We start from the raw sequence: 26,100 nt of genomic DNA on the forward strand, positions 1-26,100 counted from the left end.
TTGCTTATGATATTACTTCCAAAATACGTACAAAATAAAACCCGTTACCTCAAAAAACAATGGAAATTTTCTATTCTAAAACTTAATTTCAGTATAGATGGTGTACCCGTGCTTCGCAACGGGAAGAAAAATCATTGAAATAGGTCATTGTTTTTCGTTTAAAGTTAATCACAGGGATAAATTATAGCAAACCTGCGTACTCAGGATTTAGCCGATTCCCAACAGACTTTGATCATAATAGCGGATTAGATGTTTTGTTTACACTTTTGCTCATGTCATGGGCCTTTGAATCCCCTCTTCCAAAGCCAGGGACCTTAGCACCACCTCTTCCAAAGCCAGGAACCTTAGCAAAGCCAAGGGACCTTTTCACCACATCTTCCAAAACATGCATCACCTCTTCCAAAAGCCAGGGGCCTTTTCATCGCCTCTTCCAAAGCCAGGGTCCTTAGCACCACCTCTTCCAAAGCCAGGGTCCTTAGCACCACCTCTTCCAAAGCCAGGAGCCTTTGCACCACCTCTTCCTAAGCCTAGGGCCTTTGCACCACCTCTTACAGAGCCAGGAATCTTAGCATCACCTCTTCCAAAGCCAGGGGCCTTTTCACCACCTCTTACAAAACCAGGGGCCTTTTCACCACCTCTTCCAAAGCCAGGGGCCTTTTCATCGCCTCTTCCAAAGCCAGGGTCCTTAGCACTACCTCTTCCAAAGCCAGGAGCCTTTGCACCACCTCTTCCAAAGCCTAGGTCCTTTGCACTACCTCTTCCAAAGCCAGGGACCTTAGCACCACCTCTTCCAAAGCCAAGGCCTTTGCACCGCCTCTTCTGAAGCCAGGAGTCTTTGCATCACCTCTTCCAAAGCCAGGGGCCTTTTCACTACCTCTTCCAAAGCTAGGGACCTTAGCACCACATCTTCCCAAGCCAGGGCCTTTGCACCACCTCTTCCGAAGCCAGGGGTCTTTGCATCACCTCTTCCAAAGCCAGGAATCATAGCATCACCTCTTCCAAAGCCAGGGGCCTTTTCACCACCTCTTCCAAAACCAGGGGCCTTTTCACTACCTCTTCCGAAGCCAGGGGCCTTTGCACCACCTCTTACAGAGCCAGGGTTCTTAGCATCACCTCTTCCAAAGCCAGGAGCCTTTGCACCACCTCTTCCAAAGCCAGGGGCCTTTACACCACCTCTTCCAAAGCCAGGGGTCTTTGCACCACTTCATACTAAAGCCTTAGGGCATTTGCACCACCTAATTACATGTTTCTGACATTTACACCAAATTATTTTTTTGTTTTGGACACTTGCAGCTCCTAATCATTAATCTTGGATATTTGCGCTACTTATTCACACCATCTTATTAAAATCCATGGATAATTTTTAGTTCCGTACATTTACACCATATAATTCCTAGTCTCGGACCCTTATTTGCATCTACTAATTACTACCTCTACCTCGGACATTTACGTAATATAGTGTTCAGCCTCTGCCTTTGACATATTTTACACAATCTTATAGTTTTGGAAATATAACTCCATGTAATTGGTAGTTTCGAACATTATCACAATCTAATTACGCGTACAAGGGTCGAAATGTACACCAAGCGTTTATCAACTAATCACAAACCTTGGGACATTTTCACCACCTAATCCCAAGCCATGACAGTTAACACCTCCTACCCTGTATCCAGCAGTTGATAGAATCGGTCGTAATAAACAGAGAGGGCATCGATCGGGATCGCCTATAGAAGACCGGCCAATACAAAGGCTCTCTCAATTTACAAGGTTCGAAAACAAGACTGGCGGATCGCGGGCGCCATTACTTGCCGGCTAATGGGCCGTTGCCTCCATTGTATCCGATACATTGCTTCTGCTACTCACATTCAAACTCCCGTTCGCCCCAATATTCCCGAGGATCGTCGGAATTAATCCCTTTGTTCTTGTTTTCAGCGAGTTACGACTCAGTGATGTGTCCCACACTCATGTTTCTGTATGTTTTACTGAGTTCAAAAGTTTCAACAGTAAATTAAAATTAAAATCCTTAGAATAGTTGCACCTTGCTCCACCACGAATTTTTTTCATGAAAATTGTTTGCAAAAATGATTTTTTATTTGTTTCGCCAGAAAACCATGTCAGCGTGGTTATCGACGCAAGTCAAATAACATATGGGGGGTGATGTTCATGTTTAATTATCATTTTACGTTCATACTGGTACCAACCATGAGCGCCCAAGATGTTATGAGACCTAAAGGGCGTCTGGAGGTGAATAATTCCCTTGAGGAAATACCATTCGATATATCAATATTAAAAAATTGGTTTTTTCCAAGTTCGTTAGGCCCTTCTACCCGACCGATTTTCATGATTGATGTCTCAAATTGAAGGTATGCACGCACAGATTTGCCATCAAGCATCGATATATAATCATCTATAGTCTCACTCGGTTTATACGTAAACGAAATTTGCTCCCCATGTATTTCTTACGGGAGTTAAATTTGGTTTCTCTTTGCCGAGTTCGTTTAGCTCTTCTACCCGACCGATTTTCATTATTGAGGTCTCAAATTGAAGGTATGCACGCACAGATTTGCCATCAAGCATCGGCATATATTTATTTATAATCCCACTTGGCTTATACGTAAACGAAATATGCTCCTCATGTATTTCTTATCGGAGTTAAATTGGATTTCTCTTTTCGAGTTCGTATGGCTCTTTTACCCGACCGATTTTCATGATTGAGGTCTCAAATTGAAGGTATGCACGAACAGATTTCACATCAAGCATCGTCATATATTTACCTACTGCATTACTCGACCAAAAAACATAATTTGATTCATTTTCGAATTCTTACTTCAATTTAAGATGTATTTCACCAGTTATAATTATACAATCCTATATATTATTGTCAAAAAACCTTCAGTGAAACACCGGATTTCATTTAGGCTATTAGTTATTCAAATCGGACGAGTTTCAAGCAAACGCAAGGTGAACAACCGGTATATCAATAATTTTTCATAAGGTCTTTCTATGATTAAAAATCAATATCTCCAGTATTGTTCATGTTTTTTTTTTATATGTTTAGACTCAGTAAAAATTAATCAGTAAATTATAGGCTTTAAGGTTGAGCTATTGATCGTTTGAATCAGTTACAAAATACTGTTTTACTCAATAAAAAATCATTAATTTGATTATTTCTCGGATATTATATTTATTTTAACGCTGCGGAGCAGCATGGGTCTTCTAGAAAAACTGTATTTTGTACCAAAGATGGCAAGCTGCAACGCGTCTGAATCGTTGATCGCTTTGCTGATTCAATGACACGGCCTTGGCCTTCTCTAGAAGACCAACATTTGATATCCTCTGACATCGGTGACCGGTGGAGAGTTAGCAGTCATAGTTGTATATCTGAGGTGTCAATCACTGGTCAGGTGGGCCTGCCTGTCACCCATCGACATAATGCTAATTGTTAACAATAGCAGGCGAGGCTTTGTCCAGTCACACCTGTTGGGACTCTGTCTTGCCAAGTCAGTAAATCCTGCTCGTGTCATATTTGTGTCAACCGACCTTCAGAATAAATTACAATTAGTTACCTCCAAGTCCAATTAAATCAATTTATTGGCACAAATAAACCTTATATTAGGTGCTTATAGCAGTAACTGGTGTCTCGTCAATTACATGTTTATATAGTAAAATACAATAATAGATACTCAATTTACTTAGACAGTAAAAAAAAACATTTATACATAAAACATAGATAATTACAATAACAACAAACATGTACAGTGACTAACCCAAGGAGGTGTCTGCTAAAAAGTCTGGGATGGAATAATCAACCTCATTCAGTAGAATTTTTTTTTTAATTTTAACTTTAAAAACATTTACTGCTAATTGTTTAAATTTATTCGGCAAACGGTTGTACAGCTTTAGTATAAAAAGGACTGCCTGTATAAAAAGGACATTTCAAATTTTGTTGTCCGATGGATTGGGTAACTGTAAAGGTTCTTGTTTCTAGTGTTGTATTTATTTTTTATTAACAACTTTTCAAAATCTTTCTTATTTTCATGAACATAATTAAGGTTTTCATAAATAAACAGGCTGGGCAAAGTTAATATGGACGGGTTTTTGAAAAAGTTTTTACAGGAAGCTCTAAATTTAGTGTTTTGCATATTTCTAATGAATCTTTAGAAGGTAATGCCATACCTCAAAATGGATTCTACATGGGAAAATAAACTATTCTGGCAACATTGTTTGATGCACAATGAGAAAGAACTGAAAAAGCAAAAAAGATTGATCTTAATTTTTTAACAAATAATCAATATGTTCCTTCAAGTTTAATTTTTTGTCAATGATCACTCCGAGAAATTTTTGTTGTGAAATACTATCTGCCATATTTGATTTTTTAAAAGTTTTTTTTATCACTGTTTAGTGCCAGGTAATTGGCTGTAAGCCATTCTCGGAGATCTCCCAAGGTTTTGTTTACCGAAATTTACACATCTGACATTGAGTTGCCTTTCACAAAAGCAGTGGTATCATCTGCAAAAATTATTAAGTCTGAAAGTATTTTTTGGGGCAAGTCATTGATATAGATGAAGACTATTAACGGACCCAGAATTGAGTCTTGAGGAATTCCACATTCTACATTTATCCAGTCTGAATAAAAAAGAAAAAGAAGGTCTGAATAAAGTAGGCTACTTTATTCCTTTTTTTACAATGGAAGTTCTTTGTTTACGGTTTGACAAATGATCTAAACCGTTTAAAAGAGTTACCTGTTATTCTAATTTTACTAAGTTTGTGAATTAGAAGGTGGACACCGTCACTACTACCACTGGTAGATGTACTGTTATTCAAGGGGAATAGTATAAGCTAGTATTTCTTTAAGATTAGTCCTGCTATTTGACTCTTCTTGACCGTGTCCAAATCTGCTAGCTTAATGAGTTGGGTGACTGAGGGCTCAAAGATGTAGACATTCTTCTCTTGTGTACATTTATGTTCCTTAAAGTAAATTGCAAGGAACAGTGTTGCAGATGTCACTGAGTTAGCAACAATTTAAACATATAAAAAAACCCATTATCAAACCCCCTCTCCAAGGAGGAGATACCTTAACCCCCCTGTTATCTTGGCATACATACTTGGGTGGTCAAATTAACACCTCAATCAGTAATTGTTGTAGCCACCTGTTTTATCGATGTCGTGTTGCCTAGATTATGTCATACTTCCTTGATACAATATGCTATACACACATACAAATACCATTTAATCAATGTAAGTCGTATGAATAGTTGGCTAAATAAATAGGAACTTTGTCCGTTCTTTTGCTGAGAACCAAGACTAGTTGTATCTTTAGCTGGTCAAGTAATCGGAATGGTTACATGTTCGATCTAGAGAACTGGGCATAATCTGGGCATCTCTATAACTGGGCATAATCTGGGCATCTCTATAACTGGGCTCATCCCTACCTTAAAATAATCATGAATTTGATTAAGATTGGAATAAAGACCTGCAAACTCCAAATTGTCACAATTTTGTTTGAAGTATAATTTTTGAAGGTAGCTAAATTGAAAAATTATTAAAATTCATTGTAATAGCCCCGAAACTGTAATAATGACTAATATTGGAATATAATATTATTATTATGGCAATATTATTGAAAAATTATCATGTAAAATACAATGAACATACAATTTTGAGAACAGTAGGTCTATATTGGTCGTACGTGCCTATTAATTGTATTTTAACGTACTCGTACTTAAAAAAAATGTAAATTCTATGATTATTTAAAGCAATAATCATAGAATACACACTTTATTTTTAAAGTACGAGTACGTTAAAATACAACAATTTTTCAATTTAGCTAGGTCTACCTCCTTATTTTTTTCATAGATACTAATTTCATTTTGAACCTCATCGTCAACTCCCCCTGGGAGATATTAACTATGGAAATACAATAAAATTGACAGTAAATTGTTGTAATATTTCGAACAATCTTCATTTCTAAATATTGACCAAAGGTTTTGAAAGTCACTCTGCGATAGAGTAATTGCATCCGTTCATCTCATTGGAATCTCACTACTCAAGTTATTTTCTCTCTTGACTAATTAATCTGAAATGGGTATAGGAATTGCTTTGAACAGCAACAAGCCAGCAGATGTGAGTGTTGTTTTTGATTTATCGAACTGTTTGTTGTACGTAGTTTGTAGCATTCGATCCAATGTTTCTGGTTTGGTGATTAATTTTAGCACTCGTCAGTTTTGGAAATTCCTGCAATTAATCACTGGCATGACATTCCACTTATGTAGAGTAAACTAGAGTCGGCCCGAATCAGTTAATTATCAAAAAGTATAGTTTATCTAATGGATTAAATAGTTTGATGGATTAATATTGTTTGACTGGTACAGAATAGAGCTGTTAAAAACTGAACCTGAGATTCGTGATTGCTATACAAAACATTACTTATGATTTCGATAGTTATTATTTAATGTTTTTTTTTATTTTTTTTTTTATAACTTTCCTAACATTTAAAGCTTATAAAGACACTAGCAGAGTACCCGTCCTTCGTACGGGGTTGGAATATAAGTATAAAATGCTAATTGCAGTTATACTAAAGCTTTGCGTTTGCAATAAGGGAGGACACGGTTTGATAAAATTAGCTTTTTTTAATTTACAGTATTCTATAGCCACACATTAGTATTACCTACACATTAGTATTACATTAGTATAAGTATTTTACACATCTACCATAGCCATAATGTTCTACCCCTTTACCTAAACAATAGAGAAAAATAAATTATCAACAATTCGCTAAATATCACAAATTATTCATGAAATGAAAAACATAAACATAACTGTAAACAATCTTACTTTGACAGTTCTCATTGCGAATCACAGTTTTTCAGTGCCGCTTGGTTCAAATTAGCCGTTTTCATAAATGCAAAAAAAATATAGTGCTGCACCCTGTTGGTAAATCTTATAACTTTTTTATGCATTTCCATATCATAGAACCAACTTTTTCAGTTGAAACAGCTGACTAAATTCTTTAATTCCCTTTAAATATTAATACCCATAAGGTTAACATGTAGCCACTGGGGCGGAGCCCGAAAGGATTTTTGAGATAAGAATATACCTATATGTTAATCGGGAATGTAAGCTATTATCATGCCAAATTTCAGCCCAATCCGTCTAGTGGTTTATGCGTGATTGAACTTCAAACACACAAACAAACAAACAAACACAAGAACTTTCACTATGCAGTTACCAAACAGATATATTTCGTATCTTCTCTTAATATAATCACGAAATTTAAAACAAGTTTAAAGTTGTTTTAAAAGGTTATCTTTACATAAAAGTATTCGTTTTCTAACTTAGTGTGTTGCAATATGACGAAAAATTTAGTTCATCAAGGGTCTTTCCAACGCTCGCTCCTTTTCCAAACTATTTTCTTAAAGAGTCACTTTACGCCCAAGTGATGAAAAATACCATATAGATTCTGTGACGAATATTTTAATGTTCGAAAATATAATGTCTTTGAAACGTACGATCTCATACAATATTATACCTTATTTTTATCACCATGAATCGTCACATTTACGACAAAGAATCATAAATCACTAGATAATCAAGCGTGGTATTTTCGTGGAGTGGGATTTCACGCGAAAATTTGAAATCCAGAACGTAGTCATTGATGCAGTTAATTGTGATCACACCTGCGGACCCAGTCACTTCTAACGTTTACTAAAGATTAATGTCGAGGCACAAACAAGCCTAGCGTGTAAATAGAGCGCTGGGCCCGTGCTGAGGCCCCGCGACACAAATTGCTCCAAATTGACCGTCTCACAAAGGACAGCTGCACTAAGATGGCGGCAGATTACACGCAGAGGTGCCTCTCTGTGGAGCCGACTTCTTTCTTCGCTAGTCACTGACTTTATAGCGGGAAAACAGCGGCATTCATCACCCGTTATCAAGCGACGTGGCGATGTGGCAGCTGCGACTGATGATACGTAGCCAATACACGGGGGTTGGGAGATACACTCGAGAGATGTTGGTATCACAGCCTCCGCCTACGACTTGACTAAGCTCTAAACCATGGAGTGGTCAACAAAGTGATGAGATGAATGCAATTTGCAGTTCTTTCATTTTGCAGGTTTTCAGTTATTTACCTGCCGGCCTTTCAGATTCAACTTTAACACTCTGAAGGATTCAAACTCGTATGACCGCTGACCAACCGTATCACGACATCTACGATTAAGTACATTCCTTTCCCAACCATTTGTACTATAACGAATAGATCATTGTGTTTCCAAAAATATATCTTGGACGTATTCGCAAAAAAAAAAAAATTAAAGTGGTTCACACATTCAATACGGCCACATGATTTCTCATTGGATAGTGCATTTTTTATAGATAACTTAATCCAGCAGGAGATATAATCTTTTATTGAAAGAAGTTCGTTCCAAATCTAGATAATTACCGAAACGGTTATTCACTGGTTTTACCTAACGTTGTAATCCAGTAAATGACCTACAATTTAAACAGTTTTGTTTGGTGAGTATTTTGATCTTAAAATGAGTAAAGAGTTACCTTAACATGTTCGGATTACATATAGAATATTGCAGTTTCCATCAATAATTAAAGCACCACGACAAATACAAACAAACTTGTTCGTACAAGACGCTATGGTGGGAAACTTGAAGATCGACATGTGAACACTATTGTTTTGTTCATGTCACAAACAGACGAATAACCCTTACTTTTGAACCAGTGACAAGATAGATTCCAATCAGACTCTAAATTTACATTTAAGTCGCTTTTTGTTAGGCTAGACAAAACCAAAAATATTGTGATTTCTTTATACGAAACAGTCATGCACTGGTGCACTCACCCTAGTGTGACTCACCGTGTTGTTGAGAGGTTTTCCCTCACTCCTCCAACACGTAGGAAGGCGCGATATATACTAAAGAACTATTACTCTGATTTTTCTGTTAAAAATTGTATAAATTATCGTTTAGTTGGTACACAAGAAAAATTATGTCCGTGCAAACTCATAGCGTCAAACCAATTAGGAACCGAACGGATAGTTTAGTGAAGAGAGTAGTAGGAAACTTTGTTTTAGAACACTTTGTTTTAATCTTTAAACGAAATATGTAGAATGTAGAATACAATGGTAGGCTAGCATATATGGACATTTTAGCTATTTTATGAGTTTTTGTGACAAAAGGTTTGTTAATATTGAAATACAAAATTGTGTGTCTATTATTTAATCATATAATCGAAATACTGTAACTAGTATTATTATCTAGGTATACACCTAGGCTATATGTTTAATACATATAGTCTGTCTTAAATTTTTTAATATTAAAAAGGGATATTTTACTACAACAATTCGGTACAATTCTGTTCAAATTTCAATGGGGTTGTGGCTGTAGCTACCACCTGTCACTATTCAATTGAAATGTCTTAAAAATTTAAATTTTTATTTTAAAATATATGTAGGCTAAGCAGTCATTGTGTACCTATTATGTACTTTTTGTTTACCTTTTCTGTCTTTTAATATACTTTTTGTCCATGCAATAAATCTCCTAAGATGTTAATTACATTATTTTATTAATCATTGTACAACTCCACTAACCACAAATTGTTATACTGTAAAATACACGTAACAGTATCAGGTAAAATGAGACTAGTTGTTTATAACAGCAAGGACCAGCAGAAGTAGTAATCCCAACCGGAGTGAGCACGTAGTGTTGTTGGCTACAATAGCCCACCCCCCCCCCTCGCCAAACCACCACATGGGGAGAGGGGGTGAGTATGTAAATAACTTTAATGATTATGGACTCAGTCATTAGCCTTATCGGTCGATGGAGGTTTTATGCAGAACCGATGGGCTGCTAGGAGCGCAAAGGATTCACCCAAATCCTTCCATCCCTTATCTCCCCCTACTCAATCGTTTTTGCAAAGTGGCGCATCTATTTTATGTCCTCACTGGAATAAAGTTTAGGGAAAACAAATTTTAAAAGATCGTATCATTCGCCAATTCTGGGAGAGGCCTTGTAAGTGTGAAGCACCTTAGCCGAAGTTCCACCTTCCACATTCACTATTGCTCTACTAAGGATCTTTACCTCGATTAACGTTGTTTTTTACTTTGATGTTCTCTCGTAATCGATTCTTTAATGGAACAATTATCAACCAACACATCTGCTGCCTAAAGATTGACGCGTTGTCAAATGGTACACAATCGACAAGTTATACTTTCTACCGAAATTTGAAAGACACGTTTATACTGTAGCTGTACAGTTTTGTTACATGTTTGTTATTGTATTCTAGTTCTAATTAGTTATTGTTTATTAATGTATCAATCAATTAATCACAGTATATCAATTATTTAAGATGGGGATGCCACTATGTGCGTATCCACACCAGGGAGCATTGCATCCACAGTACATGCCTATAAATATCCACAATTCGTGACCTCCTAGTAGTTGGATTACAGTACGACGCCACCGTCCCAGTCTGGATAGGTTCGCGATGCCAAACCTATCAGAAACGTGTTTTTCATCGTATCTGAACTGTGTACCAAAGAACCAGAGAATATACTAATTCTCCTTTGTTTGTATGCAGGAATGATTTGTATATCAATTCAAACGTGTAAATCGTATTGAAAGTGGAACAATGAATAATTTTCTATTCTACTAAGTTTTTTTTTTAAAGCTGAAAATACAAAGTATATAGGTTAAACTGTATCAAATTAAACACAAAGTCATATCTTTAAAGACACACATGATAACAATCACGAGAATACTCAATGTCGCAACAACGATACCTCAACTGTGTTGAAAAGAATTAACAGTTATCCACGCAATCAAATTTACTCAATGTTATAGTCCCGGGCAATAAAGACAGGGATTAAACGCGGGTTGAGAATTTAAGTAGCATTGTGAAAGGGAGAGGAGTCAAGCGGCCTTTGTATTGGTGATTTGTCGAGGGGAAGGGGGAGGAGGGTAGGCCAGGTGTAAGATCTCTACCCTATTTATTAATTGGCGCTGTTTACTAGCCCTAGTAGTATAATAGACTTGCTCACTACATAAATATGCATTATGTCAAGGAATAAGGCTTTATATTTGTCACCGGCTACGATTGCGATCCTCAGTAGTGAGGCAATATGTCTGTCTTAGCGGAGTTTGATGCGAAGGGCAGCCAACCAGTGTATGGCTCTAGATATGTAAGGGTAGGCGCACAAGGTTAAAATTTAAAATTTGACACCTTGTATAGTGCAGAACTACTAAACTGTTGAAGCAAAACCCGACCAGGGAGGTGTTGTACCTTGGGCTAGTTTCTGTTTTATAATTTGTTTATCACTTATACTATTATGTTTCCAGTTAGAAGTGAACTTTACTAAAAACTTTTTTATTTAGGAAACACATGCATATTTTTTAAGTTTAAATACGCAAGTCTTATATTTTGAATATTAAAAAATATGAATATTGTCTAATACAATCACACTTTTTTGTGTTGTTTAATTGAAAAACTGGAGTGCGGAAAAGTAAAATGAGTGCAAGAAAGTAAGTAAATTCAGGAATCAGCTAATTTGCGTATAATCAGTGCAAAAAGCACACTTTGTCAGGTAACTGTGGGAAAAATATATTCTGTAGTTGATGTGAAAATATTTATTTCCTCAGCGATACAATTCAATGTATGCTCCGCCAGCTGTGCTTTGATACTTAACACATCGACCACCTGTATTACGGAATAGTATATTTCATAACGAGAAATCTCGCACTTTAAACATATGGTCTCAAATACTGCATGTAACCGACTTTCAATCGTGTTAATAACGTGCCTTTTCGCTACACTACTAAGACTAACTATTTTTTAATTAAAATACTCGAGCTCAACCCATGGTCGAAAACCCGACCTAAGGTATGTATTGTGCAGCAAACTTTTCTATTTTCACCCCACGCTGTAAATAAAACATGTGGTTGGAGTTTCTTCCATTTGTTTTGATTTTCTGTTTATACTTTGTTGTGATTTCGTCACCAACATGGCAACCTGTATGGTCCATGTTAATGTTTATAAATTTTAAATTCATTTTTTTTTCTCTTTATTTAGCCTATTTTAATTTATAAAGGGATTCTGGATATATACAGGAAAATATCTTTCTAACAGTATGCGTAGATTTTCTCTGCGGTGCACAGGAGCGGAGAAAAAAGGTTTTCTCCCTTGCTGAGGTAGCACGCAAGGTAGCTAATTCCTACATTTACGAATTTTCCCGCACTCCAGTATTTCAACCAAACAACACAAAATTGTATGCTTGTACAAGCACATAATATGCTTAAAAAAAGTTGGCAACCCTACTAGATCAAGCAGCTGGTGCAGTGTTTATGTGTTGTTCAACGCTTAAGAACCAACCTTTCACTATTAATAAAACGTCTTAACCTAACCTATAAACCTGTTGTTGCATGTTAACATATATATTAATACCCCCGCCGCAGCAAACCTGCAGACTAAGGGAATTTCCATTTGACTGATTTGATTGACACTGAAATGTCTACTTAAAAATATAACATTTATTCCCGATTTAGCCTAAATAGAATTAGTTTAACAAGTACTTAGGTTTGCTGCATCATGGAGGGTAAAACTGTTTTTTTTTTTTTTTTTTTTTTTTTTTTTGTAAAATGTTAATAGTTAGTAAGAAATAAAAACATTTTCCAAATTTGATCAAAATATGTTCATAAACAAGCAAACTACAACAGTTTACTTATTCTCCATAAGAATAACATGGGAATTTTAAATTTACAATTTTTGGGAATTTTCTCCGTAACCATTAGGCGCATAATAACGCTTCAATATACTAAATTATTTGTTTTTTTAAGCTCTACAAAGTGATTTGGGAAGTAATTGCTAAATTTTATGTTTTTTGGGTCAAAAATGGGAAAAACCTATTTCTACCCCATAAAACCCCCTGTAAACCCCCGTTCCCATGTTCCGATCATGCTGGATCGCAAACTCGTTCAAATAAACGTAGTCTTACACGTTTGTACCAAATTTCATAAAAATCGGATCATTTTTGCTCGAGTTATCGTGCTAACGGACAAACATATATATATTTATATATATATATATATAAATATATATATATATATTAATTTGGAAGGATGGTGTTTTTGGCCTCTAGGGACCTCAAAACGAAAAAGAATCGGTCCCGCGTCCAGGTCTTACCATGAGTACTACGGTAACAGCTTATTCCCTATAAGGGAAATTCGCTAAAAACGAACAAATTATTCAGAACTCGATTAATTTGTTTGTGTAATTTTATCCAGATTTTTAAAACAATTTAATTTAGGTTTAGATTTGTCACAGAACTTGATTTAGGTTTGAGTTTATTAATTTGTGAAACGGTATGGTAAAAGTTAACATGTATATGCATACAGTTTATTTCAGGCATACAGTTACTCATTATCTGTATGCTATTTAGTAAATGTAGGAAAAATATAATGTGTAACACGAGCGAAAAGTTTTTTTTTTTTTGCGCTTTAGTTACATAAATATCTATTGTTTAGGATAGTTAACATTCCTTTTGCGAAGTAAACAATTTAATGATGTATTTTCGCAGACTATAAACATACAGCCTATCAAAAAACTGGTGATTTCACTGTAAAGTAGCAACAACACTATAGTGTGATGTTTGACATCTTGTGTTAAAGGTTAGGGTTATCCGTACTGCATTTTTGGATTTTTGTAGACTTGTCATTTTTGATCTCATGCGGTACCAATAAACGACAGTAATGTAGGAACTTATTTTCTTCATCTAGCATTTAATGCAGACTAAGAAAAAATATCAATTGTTGTTTTTCTCTATGGTCAGTCTAGAAAAAGACCTAAAAGTTCGACTCATTTGAAGTAAATATCTGTTGCAGGTGCTATAGCTATTCCCAATTGTATTCAATTCCTTCGATTTAATTAAACGTTATACAGTAACCTAAAAATGAGTATTATAATATGAGTATTATGCGTTATACTCATAATTATTATTATTGTGAGCTATGCAATTCGGGTCTACATAAAGTTCAATATAGACCTTAATGGACACGTTTTTTTGATACTTACTTACTTACTTTTGGTTTTTAGTTTGTATCACAATTTTGCCTGGAAACCCAAAATGAAGCAAGCATCCAACAGCTCAAAAGTGTTAATAAACTTTCGCCATTTTGTACTGGGTTTAGATAGGGGCTTATGGTTTCCCCCGATATGCTGTTTAACTAACGGTCTTTTCAAATTGAGGTTTCACTAGCTAGAGCTTTATATTTAAACAGTATTGGTATTCAAACAGTATTGAGCTGTTCTCAAAATATCCTATTTTGGGGTCCCAGGCAAATATTTTATACCGACCAAAAAGTAGATTTTATTTCCTTGATACGGTTATACTCAGTTTAGTTTTCCTGCTACAACCCATAAAAACATTAATAGGGTATATTGGTGTATATTTTTACGATTTGTCCATCAGGCTGAAGAAAGATTCAAATGTTCCCCATTCTGTAATGAGTTGAGATAGAGAACTCTAGCTTTTACCAATATTCATTTAAACTATTGGCCTTTAAAATAAGGTAGTAATTTTTGGGGGGCCTTACATTTCAAATTTGAGCTGCCCCCAAAATATCCCATTTTGGGGTTTTGGACAAAATTGGGATACCAACAAAAAAATGTACTTTTATGCCGTATAGAGGTTTGAAGAGTTTTCTAGGTGTAACCCATTAAAAGGTTAATAGTCAGAAAAGACACGGATCGTCATTATAATTTTCAAATCAACAAACATCTACAAGCAGTGGAATGGTGTTTAAATATGTTATATATAATTACCAATCGAATGGATTTAGCTTTTATTTGCGACTGAAAATAAACTTTTAGTACATAACAAATCATACTAAATCAACAACAAAAATTAGTTTCCCTGATTTTGTTGCTCCTAACACAACATGGTTATTATGTTTATGTGTGTTGTACCAGCCCCTTAAGACGGTGACACACTATCGATCTTTTCCCCGAACAAGACCCCGAACCGAGCAGGGAGAAGGGAGAAGGGAGGTCGAAGGGAGGATGTTCGATAGTGTGTCACGGGTCCGTACACCGATCAAGACGCCGAACAAGACATCAGGCCGAGCAGGGAGACGAGCGCTCTGGAGGCGGTTTTCTAGCGAAAGATCAAAGAAAAGATCGGTCCGATGTACGGTCCGATGTACGATAGTGTGTCACGGTACATTTTTGCCCCGTACATCGTCGCGAGCGCCGCACCGAGCGGCCGCCTGCGCTAGCATTGATAGTTCCGCGCTCTCACTCGCACAAACTCTCTATCTCTCTCCAAACTTCCTTTTGCCGCGCTCGGTAGAATTCGTCTGGTCTTGGTCATGTTCGGGGAAATGTTCGGAGTAAAATTTTGCTGATATTTATCTCCCTTCTCCCTTCTCCCTGCTCGGTTCGGGGTCTTGATCGGGGAAAAGATCGATAGTGTGTCACCGCCTTTACTAATCCACACCCAGCAACTGCGATCCCAACACTCAAACACACATCGGCGGCTCCTCTAGCCACTTTAAACTCGCATAACCGAGGTGGCCGTTTATAATATCAACTCGTCGTTTGTCTTCAGCTCAAAACTACATTAGGGAAGACTGACCGTTACACGCTGAACAATTTGCGTAACGCTATCAAAATGTTAACTACGGTCGGTATGAAGTACAACGGCATTAGCCAGCTTATAGCCGTATCATATCCGAATTACCCCGGACCCTAACGAGCGTCTTATCGTTGCATTAGTCCACTACAATAATCACGATAATATTACAACAATTAATGCCGACGCCATTAGCCCCGCCGTAATCGCGGTCACTTGTATAAAACTCGCAGTTTTGGGTGGATTTCGTATTCAAAAGGGGCGCGGTTGTATCTGGTAATGATCGCGACCACGGCGTCGCGGCTGATGGCTCATCAAGTGATTACCATCAAACGATTGTTAAATACAACTGCGCCACCCTCCCTCCATGGGTGATTCATCGAGGGAAACTACAATTGTATATGCAAATAATTAAAAAAAATTAATCACGATGACAAACAACATAACTAAGTATACGTGTAAGTATAGAGTGTTTAAGGGAATATTTGTGATGCGTTTAAAAGAGGGCTATCCATATCAGTATATTTAGGATTAGCCCACACTTATAGCTCACGTTATACTCAGCTTTCGTAACATATGTGGCTCAGAATAGATCCATAATTATTAAACATTTAAAATGTTTAAGGGAATATTCTCTTAAACACTCTATACTTACACGTATACTTAGTTATGTTGTTTGTCATCGTGATTAAGATTTTTTAATTATTTGCATATACAATTGTACAGCTAGAAAATGTTACATTTTGGAAACTGATTATATCATTATATATTATATCATAGATTGATTATTTGATGATATAAATTAGTAATACATTTAATCTTGATTAAATTATGATTAGATTTGGCTATCATCATAAAAATGTATTGATTTAATTTTGCTAAAGCGAGCAATGTAGACTACATCGTCCATACTGCTAGAACGTTTAGTACTTTTTTTCTAAATCAACCTTTTTTTCTAGAAACTCTTTGGTAACATAATTGACTCTTTTGGTGATCTTACAAGGATAGACCGTTTTCAGGAAAATGAAAATGTGGGCTAAAAACAGGTTATTAAATTATAGCTCAAAATGAAGATACTTGTATAATGTTAAATTTGGAAGGAACGTCTGTATATTTAATTCATAATAACAATAACTACATTATATTATAATCAGATAATATAGAGACATTTAAGATGTGTGTACATAAAGATGTATGATTATGTTTTGTCTTGTATAAAAAACGTTCTTTAACCAGTTTAGGCAGAAATTTCAGAGGATAATATTGTCAAAATAAGTGGTGAGGATTATAAGTACTCAATAACATATGTTTGGGCAGGCTCCGCCCAGGCCCTTTGATGGTTATTGGCGGGGCGGTGACGCTATAACTCACTGCGTTCCGCGAGTTCAACTGTGCGGCGCGGCGGCGACACTCGCACTCAAACTCACACTTAACCGCTCATGTAGGGAGGACGATAACACGCTGGTTTGGCTGTAATATAGCAATGAATTGCTGGAAAAAGCTTTCCTAGGTAATCTTTTTCTAGCTTAATTTTAACCAGTACAGTATCTATGATATCGAGATACAATTTATTTCATTTGAGTCCCATTAACAAGAACTAACAGTTGGTTTGGATTCCTCTTGATGACATTTTACGTTAATATGCAAATAACTGTGACACCGTTTAAATGTATAAAAGTTAATTTTCTGTTTGGCAATCCCAAACCGATCAATTATAATGTATTAATATCGACAGACGATGCCGCTCTCGTTTGTATCTGTTTGAATCTGCGACGCAACAGACCTAGTTTTTCCCAGCCCATGTTTTTGTGCCCTTGCTGCTCCCCCTACAGTGACATTAATGGATGAGACTACGACTGCGGCCTGTCCTTGCACACCACAGCCCTAATCCCATTGATAGTTGCACCCTTCACTTAATTACGGGCGGCATTAGGGCGGAAATCGCTCGCTCTGCCGTAGCGCCTCGCTCCAGAGTCGACCTTACAGAGTGACGATGACAGCACCATTAATATCGCATCAAAACAAGATGGCCGCGGTTACAAAGACCGATGTTTATGTCTTTATTCCGTGCGACAGAGACGTATGACATCATCAAAACAGAAATCGATAACGGTTGCGGCAACGGCGTCCACTAATTAGTAGCTTGGCAGGAAAATATCGTTGTTTCGGAATAAAATGGACCAAGCCATGGCCGTACGTAGTTAGATGGGTGATGGATACGTGACACGGTATTTGGCGTGGTAGTCTGTGTATCTGTCCTCATTCATCGTTGTTGTGTATGACGAGACAGCATCCCCGTAAATCAACTCCACATCTGATTGAAATAGTCGGAGTGTTTTGTTTTTTAATTACTGACCTGTCAAAGAGGATGTGTGTTCGGTGAACGCTTTTTGTTAATTAATAACACAGGAGCACCTTTAAATCAAACTCTGAACATGTTTTGGCTATACAAAAACATGATCAGCCGAACACTTTAGTAAAGAATCTATGTACTCGCCCAAGTAAATAATATGGACCCCTAGTAAATTATACTGCAGTTTTGATATTATGGATTTTTTATTTGTATTGCCTGTTAGTACTATTTGCATTAAAAAATAGCTTGATCTGCTTCTGAACTGTATAAAAGGTAGCCTATGTAAACAGACCAATCCGTTTCATAGCATTTAGAGAATAAATTTTTTCATCTACAAAGTTTCATCTTATATAATTTAATAAGATAATGTTTAAAAGGCTGTACTAAAACAAGAAGGTCTGATTGTATGTAGCTTTAGTATATCTTTCTCTCTTGGGGACTCAGTTAGTTTTTGAGCTGTAGTTAAAGTTTTGTTATAAAATGTTTCACACAGTGACAGAGAAAGAGAGAGAATTTAGATACATTTGTAACGAAGCTGCGACAAATGAGTGGCTGAAAGAGGGTTAGGCCGAGGCTAAATAAAAACGACAGATGAGTGTTGGGGTCGCACCACTCACCACTCGCCACTGACCCGTGGACGGCGGGATTAGCACATTTATTTATTTTACTGCACCTTTCATGGCAGATTTTGCACATTACTCATGATGATTTGGCTATTAGGCTATCAGTGGGGTTTTAAATTACTTGTTCAATCGAAGTTCTTATCCCATTATCTAGTTATCTGAATATAAAGCTTAAAAATACTTATTTATAGACGATTAATTTGATATATTTACATTGTGTTACATAAATAAAATATTTTTACATTCGCAGATGTAGTCTGCATTAAAACAAATATTACACTTGATGCCACGCCTTACGTGTTTTATATCAATTACTAAATGTCAATTAATGATGTATTTCATTTTTTAAGGTGTTTGGATATACCAATATCCTTTATAAATTATTAGAATTGAATTTGAAATGCTTATTTTAACTTAGTAAAACATGACATTGTCTCCATTAAATTTAACTTTTTCTTTAAATTAGTATGGTTTTGTCTCCCCAACACGCCAAATAACTAAAATTTGCACAGCCTGTCAATTTTAAAAACTGCAAACAATTATTTGCTCTATCTACTGTATACAACATTTCCTTACGAAATTCCCTAGGCTACATTTTTTTCATCATTCGTCGGTTCAATCACAAACATTATCTACAGTCCCAAAATAGTGGACATTGCTATTCACAGTTATTGGTGCTGTACCCAAAAATGACGTCATTGTAAATCACATCTATTCCTGTATCTAAGAGTGTCTGGTGTACATTCATGTCTATATTATATTCCCTAAGTTTAGACCCTTTAAAACTAGAGGAAATGGTACAGTTTGGATACCTTAAGAGGAAAAGCAACACAGGTAACAATAACTAATTTATATTTATTTTAGTTTATATAGTTTAAGTGCATAGAAGATTGAGGGATCTGGTTTGAAGTGTCTCTGAACATTAAATACACATTTGAGTCGCAACCATCGACATATAAAACTGTCGATGGTCGCAACATATTCAGAAGTATATCTTTCTGCAACTATACTACAGTAGACGGTTGGACTGGAGGTGGCTAATCTCTGAAGCCTGTAGCTGTGCTGTATCCTACATCTGCCCCAGCCAATGGAGGACTTGCTGTGGTCGGCGGCTGCGGCCATTGAGTCGCTGACGGATTGAGACCGATGGCCCAATAAAACGGTCCATTGGGTCCCCGGCAGCTGGACACGCGCGGCGTGCGGCTCTCCATGATGGATCGCCTGATCTAGTTTACACAATGAGTGACATTTAGGAAACTCAATACATGAATTGACCTTCATTGAACACTTGGAGAATGAGAAACTTACTTAGGAAAATATCTTTCATGAGAGTGATATGGGATAGAAGTGAAGTCATATACTGACACAAAGAGTGGTTCATATTTATGGGGACTTTTGGTATAATCTTCCCTAGGTGTGTGTTCCAGAGTGTGCAAAGTTTCAAAACTTTCGGATTTTTTCGGAGGTTAAACCTTTTCTTGACTGGACTATAAGAAAATGTGGCAATATTAAACCTACTATTCACATGGATATGATGGGTTTGCGGATGAACCAATTAATGTTTAGGATAAGCAGTAATGATTTATATTAAGTCAAGATATGTTGCCAACAATATAATCATTGAACTACTGCAACTCAATTCGTTGTTGTCAACAACAAAACACTGTTTACAATTCATTCAACGATCCAACTGAAGGGTTTGATTTACCAAACTGCTGGTTGTAAAAGGCGCTCCCTCGAGTGTCTCTAGACTGACGTCATCGTCGAACTTTGCATCTCCCGACGTATAAATTCCGTTCCATCGAACTGGAGCAAAAATAAATCTCAGTGTTATATGGACAGTGAAATTTACAAGGCGGACTTTGAACAAAGTTGGTAAAAGTGTGGTTTAGACTGGACAAACAAGTTGGCTGTTTGTGCCAAGCTAATTGTTTCCGTCCAACTTTGCCAATGGGAAACCTGCCTATTAGCAATAAGTCCCTCTCGGTCAATCTCCTTGTTTTTCACTAAGTTTCCAACTTTATTCCTTTTTATAGCAGCATTAATACAAAAATCTTACATGCTTACGTGCATTAAGACACTCAAAGTTTATAATATAATTTATAATCTGTGTAACAATCTGTGTATAATTTATTCCCATAGTTGATAGATATCAAACATGGTTTTAGTTTATAATGTTCCTCTGTGCCAGCAGTTATTACTCTCGTGTCCCTTTGCACATGAATAACATATTACTTGATAAATCGATTGTGACACGGTTAATATTTTACCATATTATTCATAAGCACTGTGTAATAGTGGCCAAATCCGAAACAGAAAGTTGAATCTATTTCAACGCAGTATCAAATCCCTAATCCGCCTCATGCAATGCAATGGTATTATTGTCTATTTGACATGAAACTAATGCGAAAGCGATGAATAGTAATCATGCAGCATATTAACTATGATGGCGGCTTATTTACCTCCGTGTTAACATTAGTACCGATGAAAACATTGAATGCTGCAAAGGATTTTGAATTCACTCAGTTATCAAATTGCTTAACAATACACGCAAATTTAACTAATATAATTACTAAATTTTGAAACCAAATATCTACAGTTTTATCGGTCAGCAGTATATTAGTTGCTAATTTATCTTAGTGGTCTTTAATGGTTTTTATATAGGGAAAACGTGTACATAACCAGCTATTGACATTTAATATTTGAATATTAGGTAAATTGACTATAGTAATTTTAATCAATTAATATTTAGCTCCGGCCATCCAAAGATATTCCAACGCTGTATTTAGTCATAGGGATTATAAAATATGCAATAAAAGGAACGAATTACATTTTCATAGCTTATTTTCACAGAGGACAAGACGGTGGGATGGATAGCACATAAGTGGGGTTGGTTTTGTTTCCGCATTAACAAATAATACGACTAGTAGGAACAAATCTTTCCCCGACACTAAAGCGATGTCATATATTTTGTGAAACGCTTTTAACCTAACACACAGCGGGACATGTGGAAGACTTTTATTGGATTACAGCTAAAAGGATGGTGTTAGTGGACGACTTTATCCCCCTTCATTCGCTGTTATCTCCATCATCAAAATATGAGAGAGGAGTCCTACCATTGGCTGAGGGTGGCTGGGGTAGTGGGGGGGGTAGTGGGGGGGGGGTATATATGATATGACGTCATATGAAACTGAATAGATGGTAGCAATGTCAGAGTTTAGAGCAATAATACCAGAAAATATTCTTAACGTGATTGCTAACTAAATGGCGCAGTTTTCACAGGATACATAAAATACTGTATATGCATTAGACTAAAAGATCAAATAGTAGCATAGACTAGTGTAAGATAATAAAATAACTTTAAATATGTTAAATAATATAAGGATGATACAAAAATGAATGAAAATACTGTATAAAACAATAGCTGTAATGCATACTAATCTTAATCGTGCTGATTTCAAACTCATCAGCTCTCCAGTTTAATAAAGTTTAACCTTGAAATTAAATTCACCCTTCGGAAACAAAAATCCAATCAACCGACCGAAGAGTATTGCAACACTTAAAAATCAATCCCCTGCACTGACCGAGCGGGAGTTGACTAATTTTTCAAACGATGTTTTGGAGATAAAACCGCTAAATAAAAATTGCCGAACGTGCGATAATGAACGATAAATAGTGGGAATAAGCCAATAAAAACCAACAAAATGTGACAATCCGCTAAACTTTCAGCTGCAGATCGTCAAATAATGAGAGCCAATGATAGTTCCATCAGCGGGTTGTTTGGTCACATAATGCAGTGACATTAATATCGGGATTAGAGGATGCGGTGTTATACAGTGGCGCGGCTACAGATCTGTGCCGATAATGCTAATGTACCTGGAGCGCCTAATGCGCGGTCTGATCATTGGTGAAATTGGGGAATTACCGCCGTGAGCAAGATGATGGTGGTGATACAGTCGCAACCATATTGTAATGTGGACATAATGGTGACTGACTGAGTAGGCACGACCACGACCGCCTACATAATACACAGAGAAAATTAATATTTGAGTAATATTAAATATGTATAGTATTTATTCTCTGTACAATAATAAAATATTGTAATAATAACTTACACAATGTTAACACAGAGAAACACACATGCAAAAAAATATTATGTGGTAATATGGATATAATATTGATTGTCTGAATATTCCAACAGAAAGATCAGCAATGTTATATCATAATGTTGACATAATATCCATTGTCTAGATATTCTATCACAAACAGCACCAATATCATTTTCTGAAAGGACTTAACGATAACTCTCTGAGTAATGGTAAAATTACAAATATTCAGATTTCTTGTAAATATTCAACTAGTCTAAACTATTTATACAAGAACAATAAATTAATTAAAATACAAGTACAATAAATAATAAGAAGTTTCCTACTGAAACTGATGATTAATATTTAAATAGTATTTAGGTTGAATTTTAAAACAAACCGTATGATATTATGCTAAAGAGAATATGATCATACTGAACTCAACTCAAGCACTGTCTGTATCTAAATTAAATGCTCCCTCTTCAACAAATTAGAAGGATAGGGGCAGTGAGCCATATGTATGTAAAATTAATGACTGAAGCTAGGGTCGAGCACTTCCCTGGGGCGATCTTAGAGGGTGAAACTACATAGGAAAATCTAAACTGATTTAGACCTGGCCTCAACGAGTGACAGTTCATATGAGGACTAATGGTATGTGACTATTTTTAAAGATTTTAACTATAACGTTATGGAATGAAAGTACATATATGGGAAACATCTTACAATGCCCGTTGTATTTAAACGATTGTACAGTATATTTATTTCAAAGTGGGTCATATTTCAGCAAACGATATTTAAATGTTGTGTGCGGCAATTTAAGTTTCTTTATTATTGTTTATAACATTTTAGCGAATTTCCCTATTAGGGAAGTAGTTAAGAAGCTGAATACTGTAAATATATCGTTCACCGTTGAGGGCTACTATTATTATTAGTACATGAAATCGATAGTTAAACATTTAGTACCCTTTGAGTTTTAGCTTATTGAATAACTAACATGTTTCGGCTCTTAGGCCATGATCATAATATATCATTATAATAACCACAAGGTTCATAACTGTGATCATAGCCTGAGAGCCGAAACATGTTAGTTATTCAATAAATTAATAACTCAAAGGGTACTAAAGTTTAATTATTTATTTCATTTACTAATATATATATATATATATATATATATATATATATATGTTATATATATGTTACTCACTACAAATATACATATAGGCTATATATACTAGCTGCTGTAGCCGTGCTTTGCAACGGAGAGGACGCTGATGAGGGTGTTGCATAAAATAGTTACACATCCACCTTTGATTGCACCTCTTGGTTTGAAAAAAATCTGTATCTGTAAAAAACATATATTAGGCGCAGATGCATGTATGAAAATTCTGTAATATACGATTTAATTTTCAAATGATACGCTTACTTAAAAGTTTACTTAGTTGAAAAACTTTCATATTAAAAGTTGATGGACAAAGAATAATTGCTCATTATAGGGTACCTTATTAAAGCAAACAAATATTTATAATGATTTCACATCAAATAGGCCTATGCTGTACCCTACTTATTGAACTTTTGTCAGGAACCTTTACCTGCAGCTCATTATGCAAATATCATAGTAATCTATATAAATAAAATTAGAGTTTTGTCTGTACTTTGCTCAGAATTATATACTTTTAGGTTATTTTTACGTTTTATACATTAAAGAAGCAGAAACGAGTCTTATCTCTATTTCTGTCTGTCTGTCTGTCTTTCCCTTTGTCTGTAACACTCAAGATGGCATTTTACGCAATCTTCTCCGTGAAAACCAGAGTACCTATCAAGATCCAAGTCATTTTAATGTATTCACTTGATTGGCGAGAGTGTCTTTAGTGATTTAAATATAGCCTCACTACTTTGTAAATAAAATTACGGACGTTCAAAAATGCAGTTTTGTGCGATTTTTGTCAAATTTTCGTTCAATTTTTATCACATAATCGTCTATGAAATAACGAACAGCTGTTCGGATCAAGATTATTTTTTCTAGCTGTCAATGATATGTTTACAAATGTTGTTTACAAACACACACAATGTGAGATTAAAAACGTTTTTCTTACATAACGGATTTAATTAATCGCAAGTACAATAATATAGTCTAATAGTGTAACCGTAAATGAAATTAAATAACTAGACATCGTCCAAATCGGAACCAGAAATTCTTTGAGTATAAAATGTTTCTTGAGTTTTGACAACCAGAAAGAAGACCTTGAATCAGTGTTGTATAGGGCTGGGACACTGAAATGATCGTCGCCAATAGCTTACAAAAAAGGTTTCCACTCATTGACGGCGCTTTAATGGCGGTTGTGTAAAGTGTAAAGTAAAAAATCACAACTGCAGTGGGTGATTCTAACAGAGGTTTAACAGAGGAAGTGCTAAACTCGCTTTTCCAATGTGTCACTTTCTGTTTCTACTCACCGTGTGATGCAATCGCTGGACCATACAGCCAATAGGCCCATAGCTCATATCTTGGGTACGTAAGCCTACATATTTATTCATAACAACCTTTTTGACGACGATCTTTGATACCGGTACTTTTCCATAGAATACATGGCCTACCTACTTAAGAAATATAATTACAAATGACCAAAACCCCAACATTGTGTGATTTTCGTCACATTTCCTTCTAATGTTAATAGATATACTAATCATTGTTTAGAGAATGCGTAATCTATAAAATAACAAAAAGTTGTTTGGGTAAGGTTGTTTTTTTTTTCAAACTGACACCGATAAGTTTGCGCTATAACTTTTTACGAGAAAATCCAAAAGCAAGAGATCAATAACCTCGGGACTAGATATTAATGTATTTAATTGGTCGGATGTACTATAGTTCTTAGGTAGGTTCTTACGTAGGTACTGGTTCTTTTCCTTAGAACCGTTGGTAGCTGCTAGAGTCATTTTTACGTAGGTACCAAAACATCACTGTAGTTTACAAATTAGTTATCGTTGGTGTTGCACCTTAATTATTAGAGCCGTCCGTATTCAATTTAAGTGATGTCTTAACTCTGTATAAGTTATGCTTTTTCTGTCTGGATTCCAAATCTTAGCTTACCCGGTATGCTAAGAAAATGATAACCTATTTGAGTAAAACATTTGTTGGGCAAACCATCATGAATTGTTTACGCCTTTATATTGTTTATGTATCAATAGTTCGTGGCCTTTTTTGGATTGTTGTGTGAATGTCTGTTGGTAACGCATTAATGTCTTTATTTCTCAGTGTTTCACGGAATGATCCCCGTGCGTAGAACGGGCACACAGCTAGTCAAAAATAAAATAACGGAAAACTTGTATTACATTTGGTAAGAAAGCCAACCCCTATTTTCACAAATCAGGGCACAAATTTTATCTAAAAGTATATTAAGAAATCAACAACAT

The 26,100-nt window shown here is 35.9% G+C and overlaps 1 protein-coding gene across 1 annotated transcript; it reads right to left on the reverse strand.

Moving 5' to 3' along the window:
* Positions 1–775: 775 nt before the first annotated feature.
* Positions 776–3,371, reverse strand: LOC129000976 (ATP-dependent RNA helicase glh-2-like). Its single transcript, XM_054428092.1, has 2 exons — positions 3,342–3,371; positions 776–1,192 (listed from the first exon to the last, which is right to left on the reverse strand). Exons 1-2 carry the CDS (start codon positions 3,369–3,371, stop codon positions 776–778), a joined length of 447 nt encoding a protein of 148 aa, XP_054284067.1.
* Between the last annotated feature and the right edge of the window lie 22,729 nt (positions 3,372–26,100).

This window comes from Macrosteles quadrilineatus, unplaced genomic scaffold (assembly GCF_028750875.1).
Source record: "Macrosteles quadrilineatus isolate MER2022 unplaced genomic scaffold, UCM_ALF_1.0 Scaffold_1__1_contigs__length_201487025, whole genome shotgun sequence".
Classification (NCBI taxonomy): domain Eukaryota; kingdom Metazoa; phylum Arthropoda; class Insecta; order Hemiptera; family Cicadellidae; genus Macrosteles; species Macrosteles quadrilineatus.

Coding starts and splice junctions, on each gene's coding strand:
- LOC129000976 (XM_054428092.1), bottom strand. CDS start 3,371: ATGACTGCTAACTCTCCACCGGTCACCGAT. Junction 1,193..3,341: donor ACTCTCCACCGGTCACCGAT/GTCAGAGGATAT, acceptor AGTGGTGCAAAG/ACCCCTGGCTTTGGAAGAGG.